The sequence below is a fragment of the Lolium perenne genome, chromosome 2 (genome assembly GCF_019359855.2).
Source record: "Lolium perenne isolate Kyuss_39 chromosome 2, Kyuss_2.0, whole genome shotgun sequence".
NCBI lineage: Eukaryota > Viridiplantae > Streptophyta > Magnoliopsida > Poales > Poaceae > Lolium > Lolium perenne.
In genome coordinates, this window is record NC_067245.2 from 20,464,042 (window position 1) to 20,477,774 (window position 13,733).

At 48.2% G+C, this 13,733-nt stretch overlaps 1 protein-coding gene across 1 annotated transcript; it reads right to left on the reverse strand.

The window, feature by feature from the left end:
• Positions 1 to 12,479: 12,479 nt before the first annotated feature.
• Positions 12,480 to 13,298, reverse strand: LOC139835414 (uncharacterized). Its single transcript, XM_071825264.1, has one exon. It carries the CDS (start codon positions 13,296 to 13,298, stop codon positions 12,480 to 12,482), a length of 819 nt encoding a protein of 272 aa, XP_071681365.1.
• Positions 13,299 to 13,733: the final 435 nt, after the last annotated feature.

The following is a 13,733-nucleotide window of genomic DNA, read 5'->3' on the forward strand; positions in this document are numbered from 1 at the left end:
CTGGATGTCCATGTCGGAGGTCACAATGTATTCTTGTAGCTTGCTAGGGGAGTGGTTCTGCCACTCCTCTTGTTGGGGACTTCTGTGGTGGAATGAATGGCAAACATGCGCAAAAAATCGATCAATGTACAACCAAAATAGCGGGAGAAGTCGATGGGAGTGGGAAATATATACCACAAAATAGTTTTCCCTTACTTATTGAGGATGAGTAACAACAACAACAACAATTTAGTATGAGGACTAAAGTGGCATTTCACTCGTAAAAGGATTATTTCATAGAAACTTTTGAGGACTAGAGTGGAAAATACCATTTTCAAGCGTGTGGACCAAGTCTCACTCTGTCACAACTTATTAATTGGTGTTTTTCATATGCGTACTACACTTCCCCCCTCCCACAAAAGTTGTAGATGTATGTATCTACATATTGTTTAGTATGCAGATACATCTAAATTTAGGTAAATTAAGATAAGTTTCATGAGACAAGGGGGATATATGACCTGTTAGTCTATACCTAATAATATAATAATAATAAAGGAGCTAACGTTTCCTTGATTTGGTCCGTCAAAGTGCGTTTTGGTCCGCCACTAAATACGTTTTCATCCGACTTGCGATCGTTTATCCTCCCCGTTTCGTGTGACTTGGGGAGACCGCCCCTCCCACCCCGTGTGAGTGGCTGTGGCGTGGTCATCAAGAACTCCAATTTGACCAAATCTTGTGTCTCCCTGACTCTTACTCCAATTCCGACACGAAAAAGGAAGTAAATCCCGTGCTTACAAGTTCAGCCTGCGGTTCCTTTATCGATTCAGTCGTTGGTGCGATTCGACGATTCCCCTTATACCTACCATATACGAGAACTCGTCTCCAAGGATTTACTCCCTAGCCAACGCCGCCGTCTGGGTCGTCATCGGCGCCGTGCGCTTGGGAAGGACGTGTGAAGGGACTGCTGCGCGATTCGAGCTGCTAGCTCCACCGTCTGGAAGCCGCAACGTGGTTGTCCTCCTTCGCTCGATGACTGCTGCCATGCCAGATCGCGCCGAGTGCCCCGACCGGGCAGCCCAAATCTCGCCGCGCCGAGTGCACCGATCGGCAAGCCCAAATCCACGCCTCCTCATCCGGCAGCTGGGCAGAACTACGTTGCAGTAGATTGTTAGCTGGCCTTTAGCCGCTTCGTGCGCCGCCGTTCCATCCGCCTCGTCGAGTATATCTTCTGGCCGTGGAAGGAATAGAACCGGGACGCGCTAATTTGATCGATTTCGTCGTGTCCGGCCATCCCATACTTCCTCCGACGCGTCAAGCCACCATCAGTCATAGAGGATATAGAGGATGAGGCAGATCACTGGGATTGGTCCTGACAAAATCATCAACAGGCACGGATGGGACCAGAGCAAAATTTTCAGACGGAGGGATGCAACGGATCTGGCTGAGCTCATCTCACGAACTATGAGCAAGGAATCCACTACTCCACGAGCAGCCAAGTTAGTACGTAGGTGCTTAACGTAAATACAGGTACGTATATAAGTGAAGATTGATTGCATTTTCTTGTTGGTCTACAACTCTAGATTTGGATTTCACATATTCTTCACTATTTGATATGTCCATGTACTGATCTAATCAATCTAGACTGTAGGATGTATCTCTCTGTGTTTCCCCTGGTGTTAGCCAACATGAGGATCATGAAGGATAAATTTCGGTGTGATTTATTATTCAGTCAATTTTTAGGATGCAGGTACGGTACTCATGTCTATAAGAAGTAGGGTCATTGTTCCATCCAATTTTAGAACAAACCTCTTGCATGTTTTATTTTACAAGATGTAAATTCCAGTACATAAATAGGGTTATGTTTGTACGAAGGAGTTTAGATTAAGGTGTAGGTGCAAACAGAGCTTGGCTCTGGTGGTTAGGTCCCTTGTGGTGGAACCAGCCCACCCAGGTTCAAGTCCTAGACTTGGCATGGGTGTTTGCATTTATCTGGATTTATTCCAGGATTTAATCGGCGCTATGCTTTCAGTGGTAGGTGACGTGCCCGTCAACAGCGAGGCGCCAGTGGTGACTTCGTCAACCTCAAGATATGTCGGCTCAGTCCCTCGGAGGTGCTCATAGGGGTAGGGTGTGCGTGTGTGCGTTCATAGGGGTGTTTGTACGTGCGTGTTTGTGAGCGTCTGCGTTGTACTGTGTTCTCAAAAAAAAAAAAAAGATTAAGGTGTAGGTTATAGTGGTTTATGTTAAGCTGCCTAAAAAATGCTCTCCCTAGCCACGGCTGCGGCCGCCGTTACCCATGTCCAAGTACTGCGTAAAACTCTTGAGTTTCATTGCTGCTGGTCACTACATGCATGCTACGTGCTCGAGAGAAAGGACTACCCATATCTGTACTTGAGCAGCACTTATGCTCTTCAACTTGCGGACATTTAACTAAAGCAGGTGTGTACTTGGTGAAAATATTGGGTATGATAAGTGCTCAACCATTCTTTCCTGTCTTTGTTGCAAATCAGTAGTTTAGCATTCACACAACTGCTACATTAAAATGTTGCGGATGACAATTCTGCATTGTCTCTATACACCACTGCTTTGGGATGCTGAAACCAAGAGCTAATAAAAGGTCTGGTATCTACAAGATATGATGTTAAGCATGTCTCTGTGTAATTTTGCAGCTTTACAAGACAAGGTTAGTTAAAAATTTAGTCCAGCTATTACCCTATTTCTTTTCTTTTCATGTAAGCATGTTTTGCCAAGCTTAAGCCATGTCAATTCACTGTGTGGCATGCCTAACAAATATTTAAGACCGGATGGCTCATCAAATCGGATACTTGCTCTGTAGCGAAGCACGGGCTTTGTCCTAGTTATAATAAAAGAAGGCAAAAGTCACTTAAGCTCTCCACTTCACAAAAAGCTAACCAGCGTGTACTCGTGCACCACATTAAAGGACGCGTGCATGAATCCACGACAAAGCCATTTGAAACCCTTTCATCCTAGCATGGAGTTCATATATGAGTTCAGTACGAGAGAATGGATTTTGTACAGTTCAGATAGAAATGCCAAAATACAAAAACTTTAACAGGCACTTCACTCATCTAAAAGGGCTATATATCCAGCGCGCGGGTGTCTTCGTAGCAACGGTGAAGGGGCAATATTTTCTCGAAGCAACCAAAACATTTTCCTGATGCCCGCCAAAATTAGTTTTTCGAAAGGCAACAACGCTTGTACCCCATCGCTCCCGCGCCTCCCACCCCTCCGCAGTCGCTCGATTTGCCGGCCGTTTCGACAGCTGATCTCTTCTAAGTCGGTACCGTCATCGCGGCTGGCTCTCTAGCTGGCCTTTTCGCCTCCGCTGCTTCTCCAGCGCGTCCCAGAACGTGGCGTCAAATCCACCCCACCTCCTCGCACATAAGGTGTTCGACGACTTGTCAGGTAGACGCGATAGGCCGTTGTTCGTTGCCTCGTCTGCCATGACGCAATTTTAACCATTATTTTTGCTTTAGACATGGATAGAGACGACGAGATGCTTGTCCGACTGCTGGAGGATGAGCAAGCCTTCGACGACGACATACAGGAGCATATTCTGATCATCGCCTCCCTCCAAGACATGATTGATGCCGACGCGGAGAAGCTAAAGAGGCCGCGCCGCGGAGGATGTAGGGGCATACCATTCTACATAACGACTACTTCGCAGATGAGGCAACACATGCCGACAATTTTCGGCGCCGGTATAGGATGAGCAAGGGTTTGTTCATGAATATCTCCATGGTGTTCGACAGTTCGACAGCTACTTCAAGCTGAAGCACGACGATGTAGGCGTTGCCGGGTTCTCGTCGATTCAGAAGTGCACCGCCTCCATGAGAATGCTTGCATACGGAGAACCTGCTGATACACAGGACGACTACCATCGCATGAGTGAGTCTACTGCCACTGAATGCATGTACATGTTTTGCCGAGTTGTGGCTGATAACCCACAAGTATAGGGGATCGCGATAGTCTTCGAGGGAAGTAAAACCCAAATTTATTGATTCAACACAAGGGGAGGTAAAGAATACTTATAAGCCTTAACAACTGAGTTGTCAATTCAGCTGCACCTGGAAAAGCACTAGTAACAGGGGTGATGTGAAAGTAGCAGTGATATGAGAGCAATAGTAACAGTAACTTAGCAGCAGTAATAGTAACACAGGAGCAATGGTACCAGAAAATAATTGATACTACTTCCAATGACATGTAGAACGAGTATATGATGATGAAAGATGGACCGGGGTTCCCAGCTATCTACACTAGTGGCAACTCTCCAATAACAAGTGTTGGGTGAACAAATTACAGTTGGGCAATTGATAGGATTGATAAAGCATTAAGATAGAACATCAATTCATTAATCATGTAGGCATGTTTTCCATATATAGTCGTACGTGCTCGCAATAAGAAACTTGTACAACATCTTTTGTCCTACCAGCCGGTGGCAGCCGGGCCTCAAGGGAATCTACTGGATATTAAGGTACTCCTTTTAATAGAGCACCGGAGCAAAGCATTAACACTTGGTGAAAACATGTGATCCTCACATCACCACCATCCCCTCCGGTTGTCCCGATTTCTGTCACTTCGGGGCCTTTGGTTCCGGACAGCGACATGTGCATACAACTTGTAGATACAACCTAAGCAATAAGTATAGAGCTTAAATCTAAGATCATGCCACTCGGGCCCTAGTGACAAGCATTAAGCATAACAAGATTGCAGCAACAATAACTTCACAAACTTTATAGATAGACTAATCATAATGTATCATCCATCGGATCCCAACAAACACAACACCGATTACCATACATCAGATGAATCTCAATCATGTAAGGCAGCTCATGAGATCATTGTATTGAAGTACATGGGGGAGAGAATACCAACTAGCTACAGCTAGAACCCGTAGTCCATGGAAGAACTACTCACGAAGCATGATGGAGGCGGTGGCGTTGATGGAGATGGCTTCCGGGGGCACTTCCCCGTCCCGGCAGGGTGCCGGAACAGAGACTTCTGTCCCCCGAATTGGAGTTTCGCGATGGTGGCGGCGCCCCTGGAGTCTTTCTGGAGTTTCGTCAATTGGTACTGCGTTTTTAGGTCGAAAGGGGTTTTATAGGCGAAGAGGCGGCGCAAGGGGGCACCTGAGGGCGCCTCACCATAGGCTGGCGCAGGCCCAGGCTAGGCCGCGCCGCCTTATGGTGTGGTGGCCCTCTGGCCACTCTCCGACTCTTCTTCGGTGTTCTGGAGCCTTCCGGGAAAAATAGGAGGTTTGACGTTGATTTCGTCCAATTCCGAGAATATTGCCCGAACAGCCTTTCTGGAACCAAAAACAGCAGAAAACAGGAACTGGCACTGTGGCATCTTGTTAATAGGTTAGTTCCGAAAAATGCATGAAATCATCATAAAGTGCAAGCAAAACATGTAAGTATTGTCATAAAACAAGCATGGAACGACAGAAATTATGGATACGTCGGGGACGTATCAGCATCCCCAAGCTTAGTTCCTGCTCGTCCCGAGCAGGTAAACGATAAAAAGAATAATTTCTGTAGTGACATGCTACTTACATAACCTTGATCATACTATTACAAAGCATATGAAATGAATGAAGTGACTCAAGGCAATGATCTATAGTTGCTAACAAATAGATAACATATAGCAAAACTTTTCATGAATAGTACTTTCAAGACAAGCATCAAAAGTCTTGCATAAGAGTTAACTCATAAAGCAATAAATTCAAAGTAAAGGCATTGAAGCAACACAGAGGAAGATTTAAGTTTCAGCGGTTGCTTTCAACTTTCAACATGCATATCTCATGGATAATTGTCAACATAAAGTAATATGATGAATGCAAATAAGCAAGTATGTAAGAATCAATGCACAGTTGACACAAGTGTTTGCTTCTAAGATGGAAGGAAGTAGGTAAACTGACTCAACATAAAGTAAAAGAAAGGCCCTTCGCAGAGGGAAGCAGGGATTACATCAGGTGCTAGAGCTTTTTAAGTTTTGAAATCATATAGAGAGCATAAAAGTAAAATTTTGAGAGGTGTTTGTTGTTGTCAACGAATGGTAGTGGGCACTCTAACCCCCTTGCCAGACAGACTTTCAAAGAGCGGCTCCCATGAAGGACGTTATCTCTACCAGCAAGGTAGATCATCCCTCTTCTCTTTTGTTTACACATGCACTTTAGTTTTTATTTATGGGTGATACTCCTCCCAACCTTTGCTTACACAAGCCATGGCTAACCGAATCCTCGGGTGCCTTCCAACAATCTCATACCATGGAGGAGTGTCTATTTGCAAAATTAAGTTGCTTACTGATGAATTAGAGCAAAACATGTAAAGAGAATTATTAATGAAGTTAATTAATTGGGGGCTGGGAACCCCGCGCCAGCTCTTTTTGCAAAATTATTGGATAAGCGGATGAAGCCACTAGTCCATTGGTGAAAGCTGCCCAACAAGATTGAAAGATAAAACACCACATACTTCCTCATGAGCTATAAAACATTGACACAAATAAGAGATAGTAAATTTTGAATTGTTTAAAGGTAGCACATGAAGTATTTACTTGGAATGGCAGAAAATACCATGTAGTAGGTAGGTATGGTGGACACAAATGGCATAGGTTTTGGCTCAAGGTTTTGGATGCACGAGAAGCATTTCCTCTCAGTACAAGGCTTAGGCTAGCAAGGTTGTTTGAAGCAAACACAAGTATGAACCAGTACAGCAAAACTTACATAAGAACATATTGCAAGCATTATAATACTCTACATTGTCTTCTTTGTTGCTCAAACACTTTTACCAGAAAATATCTAGACCTTAGAGAGACCAATCATGCAAACCAATTTCAACAAGCTCTACGGTAGTTCTCCACTAATAGGTTTAAACTACATGAAAAAACTTAATCATGATCTACTTGAGAGCTCAAAACAATTGCCAAGTGTCAAATTATCCAAGACATTATGAGGCATTTTCTGTTTCCAACCAAATAAAAATAATTATTGTAGCTTCCAACTTTTATCATTGAACACTAAAAGTAAAACGAAGAACAAGCGTTCATATGAAAAAGCGGAGCGTGTCTCTCTCCCACACAAGGATTGCTAGGATCTGAATTTATTCAAACATATACAAACGAAAATAAAATCACACAGACGCTCCAAGTAAAGCACATAAGATGTGACCGAATAAAAATATAGTTTCAATAGAAGAAACCTGATAAGTTGATGAAGAAGTGGATGCCTTGGGCATCCCCAAGCTTAGACGCTTGAGTCTTCTTGAAATATGCAGGGATGAACCACGGGGGCATCCCCAAGCTTAGACTTTTTACTCTTGTTGATCATATATCATCCTCCTCTCTTGACCCTTTAAAACTTCCTTCACACCAAACTTCTCATAAACTTCATTAGAGGGGTTAGTACATAATCAAAAACTCACATGTTCAGAGGTGACACAATCATTCTTAACACTTCTGGACATTGCTCAAAGCTACTGGAAGGTAATGGAACAAAGAAATCCACCCAACACAGCGAAAGAAGCAATGCAAAATAAAAGGCAGAATCTGTCAAAACAGAACAGTCCGTAAAGACGAATTTTTAATAAATACTTCCGTTGCTCAAATCAGAAAACTCAAAACTAATGAAAGTTGCGTACATATCTGAGGCACGCACGTAAATTGGCATATTTTTCTGAGTTACCGACAGAGAAAACAGCCCAGATTCGTGACAGATAGAAATCTGTTTCTGCGCAGAAATCCAAATCTAGTATCAACCTTCGATTAGAGGCTTCACTTGGCACAACAAAACACAAAACTAAGATAAGGAGAGGTTGCTACAGTAGTAAACAACTTCCAAGACACAAATATAAAGCAAAGTACTGTAGCAAAATAACACATGGGTTATCTCCCAAGAAGTTCTTTCTTTATAGCCATTAAGATGGGCTCAGCAGTTTTAATGATGCACTCGCAAGAAATAGTATTTGAAGCAAAAGAGAGCATCAAGAGGAAAATTCAAAACACATTTAAGCCTAACATGCTTCCTATGAAAAGGAATCTTGTAAATAAACAAGTTCATGAAGAGCAAAGTAACAAGCATAGGAAGATAGAACAAGTGTAGCTTCAAAAATTTCAGCACATAGAGAGGTGTATTAGTACCATGAAAATTTCTACTACCATATTTTCCTCTCTCATAATAATTTTCAGTAGCTTCATGAACAAACTCAACAATATAACTATCACATGCAGCATACTTTTCATGATTCCCAAACACATAATTTTTATCAAGTTCAAAAATAGTGGGATCAAAACTTTCGAACACACTTTTATCAATAATATAACAAGATGAATGATCAATCTCAAGAGATATGGGACACATAGATAATGTCAAGAACTCTCCAATCCCATTTTCATTAGTAGTACAATTAATAGTATCAAGTAACAGAGGACCATCATCTAGAGCTTTATCATAAATATTTGCCAAGCAAAATTCTTTAGTACCATGCATTTCGACATCAGGCACAAACAAAGCATTATCATAAGATTTATCAAAGTAGCATGGATTATCATAGATAGCAGTAGCATAATTATTATCACAAGTTTTACTCATAGGAAATTGTTTGACACGAGAAAAACGTCTGTGAAAGACAGAGGCGCTACGTTGAGGGAGAGGATGGTAGCGTGTTTCTCTCATGCGCCGGGGTAAAATAAAGAAATGCGGGCGTGCCAGTGTACCGTAGTACACAAGAAAAAGATAGGGAAGCATGCATTTCATTAATCTCTCTTGGAGAAACAAAGTACAAGTCCCTGAATACAAAGCGCTCCGTGGCCTGCTTGCGCGGCCAGCCTGACTATGGCGATTGCGATCTCCTGGTTCCCGAGGCCTCGGAAGGCACCCGGTTAATTACTCCCGCGGGTTACGCCGCGAGACACCTCCGATTAAGCCGTGTGGTCGTCTTCGTCGTCTTCGCTTCGCGTTCTCCATGCATGATGTGGTAGTGTGTGTGGGCGGCGGCAGAGCCCGTGTCCTCGTCGGTACACGCGCCGCATGTGGCGTGGCCTTTGCTCCGGCCACGCCCGCCCTCGTCGGTCTTGACGATGTTGGTGTAGGTTGGGTTGGAGTAGCATGGGTCCACTCAGCTAGGACTTCTCGACGACCAGCAGCCTCGTCGGGGTGCGCAAGGGGTATATGTCTCACGGGAGTAAGTTGTCGTTGGAGATTGGCGTCGGTGTGAAAACCGACGCACACGCCAGTCGGTGTAGCCAATATGGTCGGCGCCTCGTCTTGGACCAACGCCAAGTTAATGGCTGTCGGCATAGACAAGGATGCCGTCTCACAGACTAGTGGGGGAGGGGCGTCGAAGGTGTCGTCTCGCCTCGCCTCGCAAGTGTGGTGTTGATGGCGCCGCGCTGCACGCCGGCAGCCTCGTCCAGGTCGACGTCGTCCTCGCCATGGCGGATGGTGCTGGGCTGTACGCCAGCAGCCTCGACGTCGTCGTCGGTGGCATGGTGTGGAGTTGAAGATGGCGTCGCGCTGCACGCCGACAAACCCGGGCGTTGTCGTCACGCCCCATAAGTGTGGTGGTGATGGCGTCGCGCTACACGCCGGCAGCCTCGGCACGGACATCGTCGCCGCGCTTCACGGATGTGGTCTTCATGGCGCCATGTTACACGCCGGCAGCCTCGTCGCGGACGTCGTTGTCGCGCCTCGCGGGTGTGGTGTTGATGGCGCGATGCTACGTGCCGGCAGCCTCGTCGCGGACGTCGTCCTTGCGCCTCGCGGGTGTGGTGTCGATGGCGCCATGCTACGCGCCGGCAGCCTCGTCGCGGACGTCGTCGCCGCGCTTCACGGATGTGGTGTTGATGGCGCCATGTTACACGCCGGCAGCCTCGTGGCGGACGTCGTTGTCGCGCCTTGCGGGTGTGTCGATGGCGCCATGCTACGCGCCGGCAGCCTCGTCGCGGACGTCGTCGTCGCGGCTGTGTGTGTGTTGATGGTGCCGCGCTGCACGCCGGCAGCCTCCTCGCGGACGTCGTCGCTGCGCCTCACGGGTGTGTCGATGGCGCCATGCTACGCGCCGGCAGCCTCGTCGCGGACGTCGTCGTCGCGGCTTGTGTGTGTGTTGATGGTGCCGCGCTGTACGCCGGCAGCCTCCTCGCGGACGTCGTCGCTGCGCCTCACGGGTGGTGGAGATGGCGCCATGTTACACGCCGGCAGCCTCGTGGCAGACGTCGTTGTCGCGCCTCGCGGGTGTGTCGATGGCGCCATGCTACGCGCCGGCAGCCTCGTCGCGGACGTCGTCGTCGCGGCTGTGTGTGTTGATGGTGCCGCGCTGCACGCCGGCAGCCTCCTCGCGGACGTCGTCGCTGCGCCTCACGGGTGGTGGAGATGGCGTCGCTCTGCGCGCCGGCAGCCCCGGCACGGACTCGTCGTCGTCCTCATGGGTGAAGAAGATGTCGCCGTGTTACACGCCGGCAGCCGTGTCGCGGACGTCGTCGTCGCGCCTCGCGGGTGCCATGGCGTTGGCGCCGCGCTGCACGCCGGCAGCCTGGCACAGATGTCGTCGCCACGCCTCGCCGGTGCCACGGAGATGGCGCCGCACTGCACACCGGCAGTCTTGACGTCGTCGTCCTCGCCGTGGCGGATGGTGCCTGGCTGTACGCCGGCAGCCCCGGCGTCATTGTTATCGGACGCCAGCTCCGAGCGTCATCGTGGAGCCGTATGCATGTGTGCATGTCCTGGAGAGAAAGAGAGAAAGGGAGAGGGAGATTAAATTCAACCGTGTTCCTCACCATTTGCGATCACCGGCGGCGCCTCCATGGGCTGCACTTCTTTGCTCCCGCTCTGCGTGTATGTGTATCAGTGTATGGTATTTCGGCTGTGGATTTGTGTGTATCGTATTTGCTACGAAAAAGAGCTGCGCCTCCGGCCTCCGGGTCTGTGTTCTCCGTGTCTTCCCTGCAGCCTCCTTCTTCGTGTGTTCCTCGTCTCCAAGCGGGCAAGCTATGCGTCTTCGTCGTCCTGCCTCCGGATGGTGAGTTGTGCGTCTCTCTTTCCTCCTTCTACCGAAGGAGCTGTAGATGTATATTTATAGGCAGGAGCGAGGGCGTGGATAGCGATGGAGTGCGTCTTCTTCGGAGAGCTTATCGGGGCGGAGAGGTCCATCTCAACCCCTGCATGAGTTATCTCTCCCGGAAAAACGTGGCCGGCCGAACGTCCTCGACGTTAGGCATATCAGATCGCCCGGATCGATCCACGCATATCAGCTGCCCGAAATATCTTGTGTACTTGAGGCAGTAGATACGTACGCGTACGTAGACGCTGCCGGCCGGCCGGACTGTACACGTATGCCTCAATATTCCGGCACGTACACATACACCATGCATGTACGTTGGATGGGTCGATGGTCTTGCTAGCTTCATGCATATGCACATGTTAAACTGATCAAACAAATGACTAGTTCCATATGTGTATATATACGCAGCTTGTTGTTATTTGGTACCGGTTCAACTTGCTTTTTTTTACAAAAACACGTCGAACAAATGCCCCTCGCCAAGGCGAGGTCACGCGCGAAGCAAGTTGACCTTGGCTTGGCGAAAGTTCCGACGCAACAAGTACATGTGCAGCCTGTGCCTTCGCATCCTGGGAGGCACCCTAGGATGTTGTTGATGTAGATGATCTTTGGAATTCGAGCGACTTGTTGGAGGTTGAGTGTTGATCGATGTAGAGGTAGTGTCGCGAGTGCCGAGCGTTGATGTAAAGGCAATGTCGCGAGTGCCAAGCTTTGATGTAGAGCTGTCGAGTGTTGATGTAGAGGCGGTGTCGCGAGTGCCAAGTACGTGTTGATGTAGAGGCAGTGTCGCGAGTGCCAAGTGTTGATGTAGAGGCAATGTCGCGAGAGCTGAGTGTTGATGTACATTGGTGCAGGAAGGTACGTCCGCGTACACATTTTGAAGAAAACCGGTTGGGATCGTGTGCGATGCCAACCAACCGGCTAGTCTTCCTTTATCTTCATTCCACGGCGAAATAGCATGCCGTGTTGTGGAGAAATTTTATCATTCCAGCCGGGACCATGTAGCCATCATGGTGCCAGCCGACTAGATTGAAGGGTTTCACAGATTCACGCTAGCCGCACTGGCGCGCTGCACTGCTCCCGTATCTTCATGTGTTGATGTAGATGTGCCGCCGGAAATTCATCGGCGTCAACACCGTCCCGGTATTGCCGAAACAGGCCGGTGTAGACATTTGAAGGTCGTGGCGAGCCCATCATCATGGGCGCCGAGTCGCAACTCAACTTCTGAAAGCGTGTCCCTGTACTTTCTCGGGTTCGAGGAAACAAGAGCAAGGAAACACGAAGCAAAGTAGAGAGTAACAAAAACACGGTTTCGGTTTGGGATTATTTTTAAAATGTTGGCTTTCCCATTATACACTAGCTATATGTGTGATATCCGAGAAGGCCGCCGAAGGACTTGTCATTGGGAACCGTCAAAAGACCATGACGATTTTAAAAGTCAGCGGGAAGAAGCCACCGTTCTTCAACCGTCACATGCGTGGATTTGTCACTTGGGAGAACCAGCGCTGATGCCAGTTTCGCCAATGCATTGGCAGGTGCATTCCTGCTTCGCGGAACATGGAGCACTTCGACTTGTTGAAATTTCTCCATGAGCTTCCGGGCCGCGTTGTAGTACGGCACCAGTTCAGGCTTGCGTACCTCGTAGATGTCGTTGACTTGCCGAACGATGAGTTGAGAATCCCCATAGGCCCGTAAGGAACGGACTTCCATGGAGAGCGCTAGGAGAAGGCCGAAGATGAGTGCCTCGTACTCCGCCTCGTTGTTGGAGCACTCTTCCTTGAGGAGGGAGGATGAGTGGTACATCACCCCTCCTTGTGGTGTCTTGAACACCAGTCCTGCCCCCGCTCTCCGCCTAGGAGTTCCATCGGGGTCGACCTCCGTGCGGGAAGCACCATCGAAGTAGAGTTCCCATGGACCTTCGAGCTCAGCGGTGAACACCTCCTCATCGGGGAGGTTGGTGATGAGTGGAGAGTCCTCGGGGATGGGGTGCGCTGCAAGGAAATCTGCCAAGGCTTGCCCCTTGATCGCTTTCTGGGGGACAAAGGTTAGGTCAAACTCCATCATGAGGAGTGCCCATTTTCCTAGTCTCCCCATCACCGCAGGCTGACTTAGTACGTACCTTATAGGGTCCGCTCTTGCAACGAGCTGGATTTGTAGCGCTAGCATGTAGTGTCTCAACTTCTTCAAGGAGAAAATTAGCGCCAAGCATAACTTCTCTATTGGAGAGTAGTTCCGCTCAGTACCCACCATGGTGCGGCTTAGGTAGTAGCAAGCCACCTCCTTCCCTTCATCATTGTGCTGAGCGAGTAGAGTGCCTATCGAAGCAGGCTATGCTGCAATGTACAGAATAAGGGGGCGCCCTTTTACAGGAGCTGCCAAGACGGGTGGACTAAGCAAGTACCTCTTGATGTCGTCGAAGCCTCTTTGACAAGCTTCATCCCATACGAATGGAGCTCCTTTCTTCATAAGGCTTGAGAAGGGCTGAATGCGTCCGGAGAGGTTGATGAAACGGTGAATGTATGCTAGCTTCCCCTGCAAGGCCCGCAACTCCTTGAGATTGCAGGGTGGTGGCATGTTGAGGATGGCCTTGATCTTCTTGGGCTCGATCTCTATGCCTCGGTGGTGCACGACAAAGCCGAGGAAGAGCCCTGATTGAACGGCGAAGGCACATTTCAACGGGTTCAT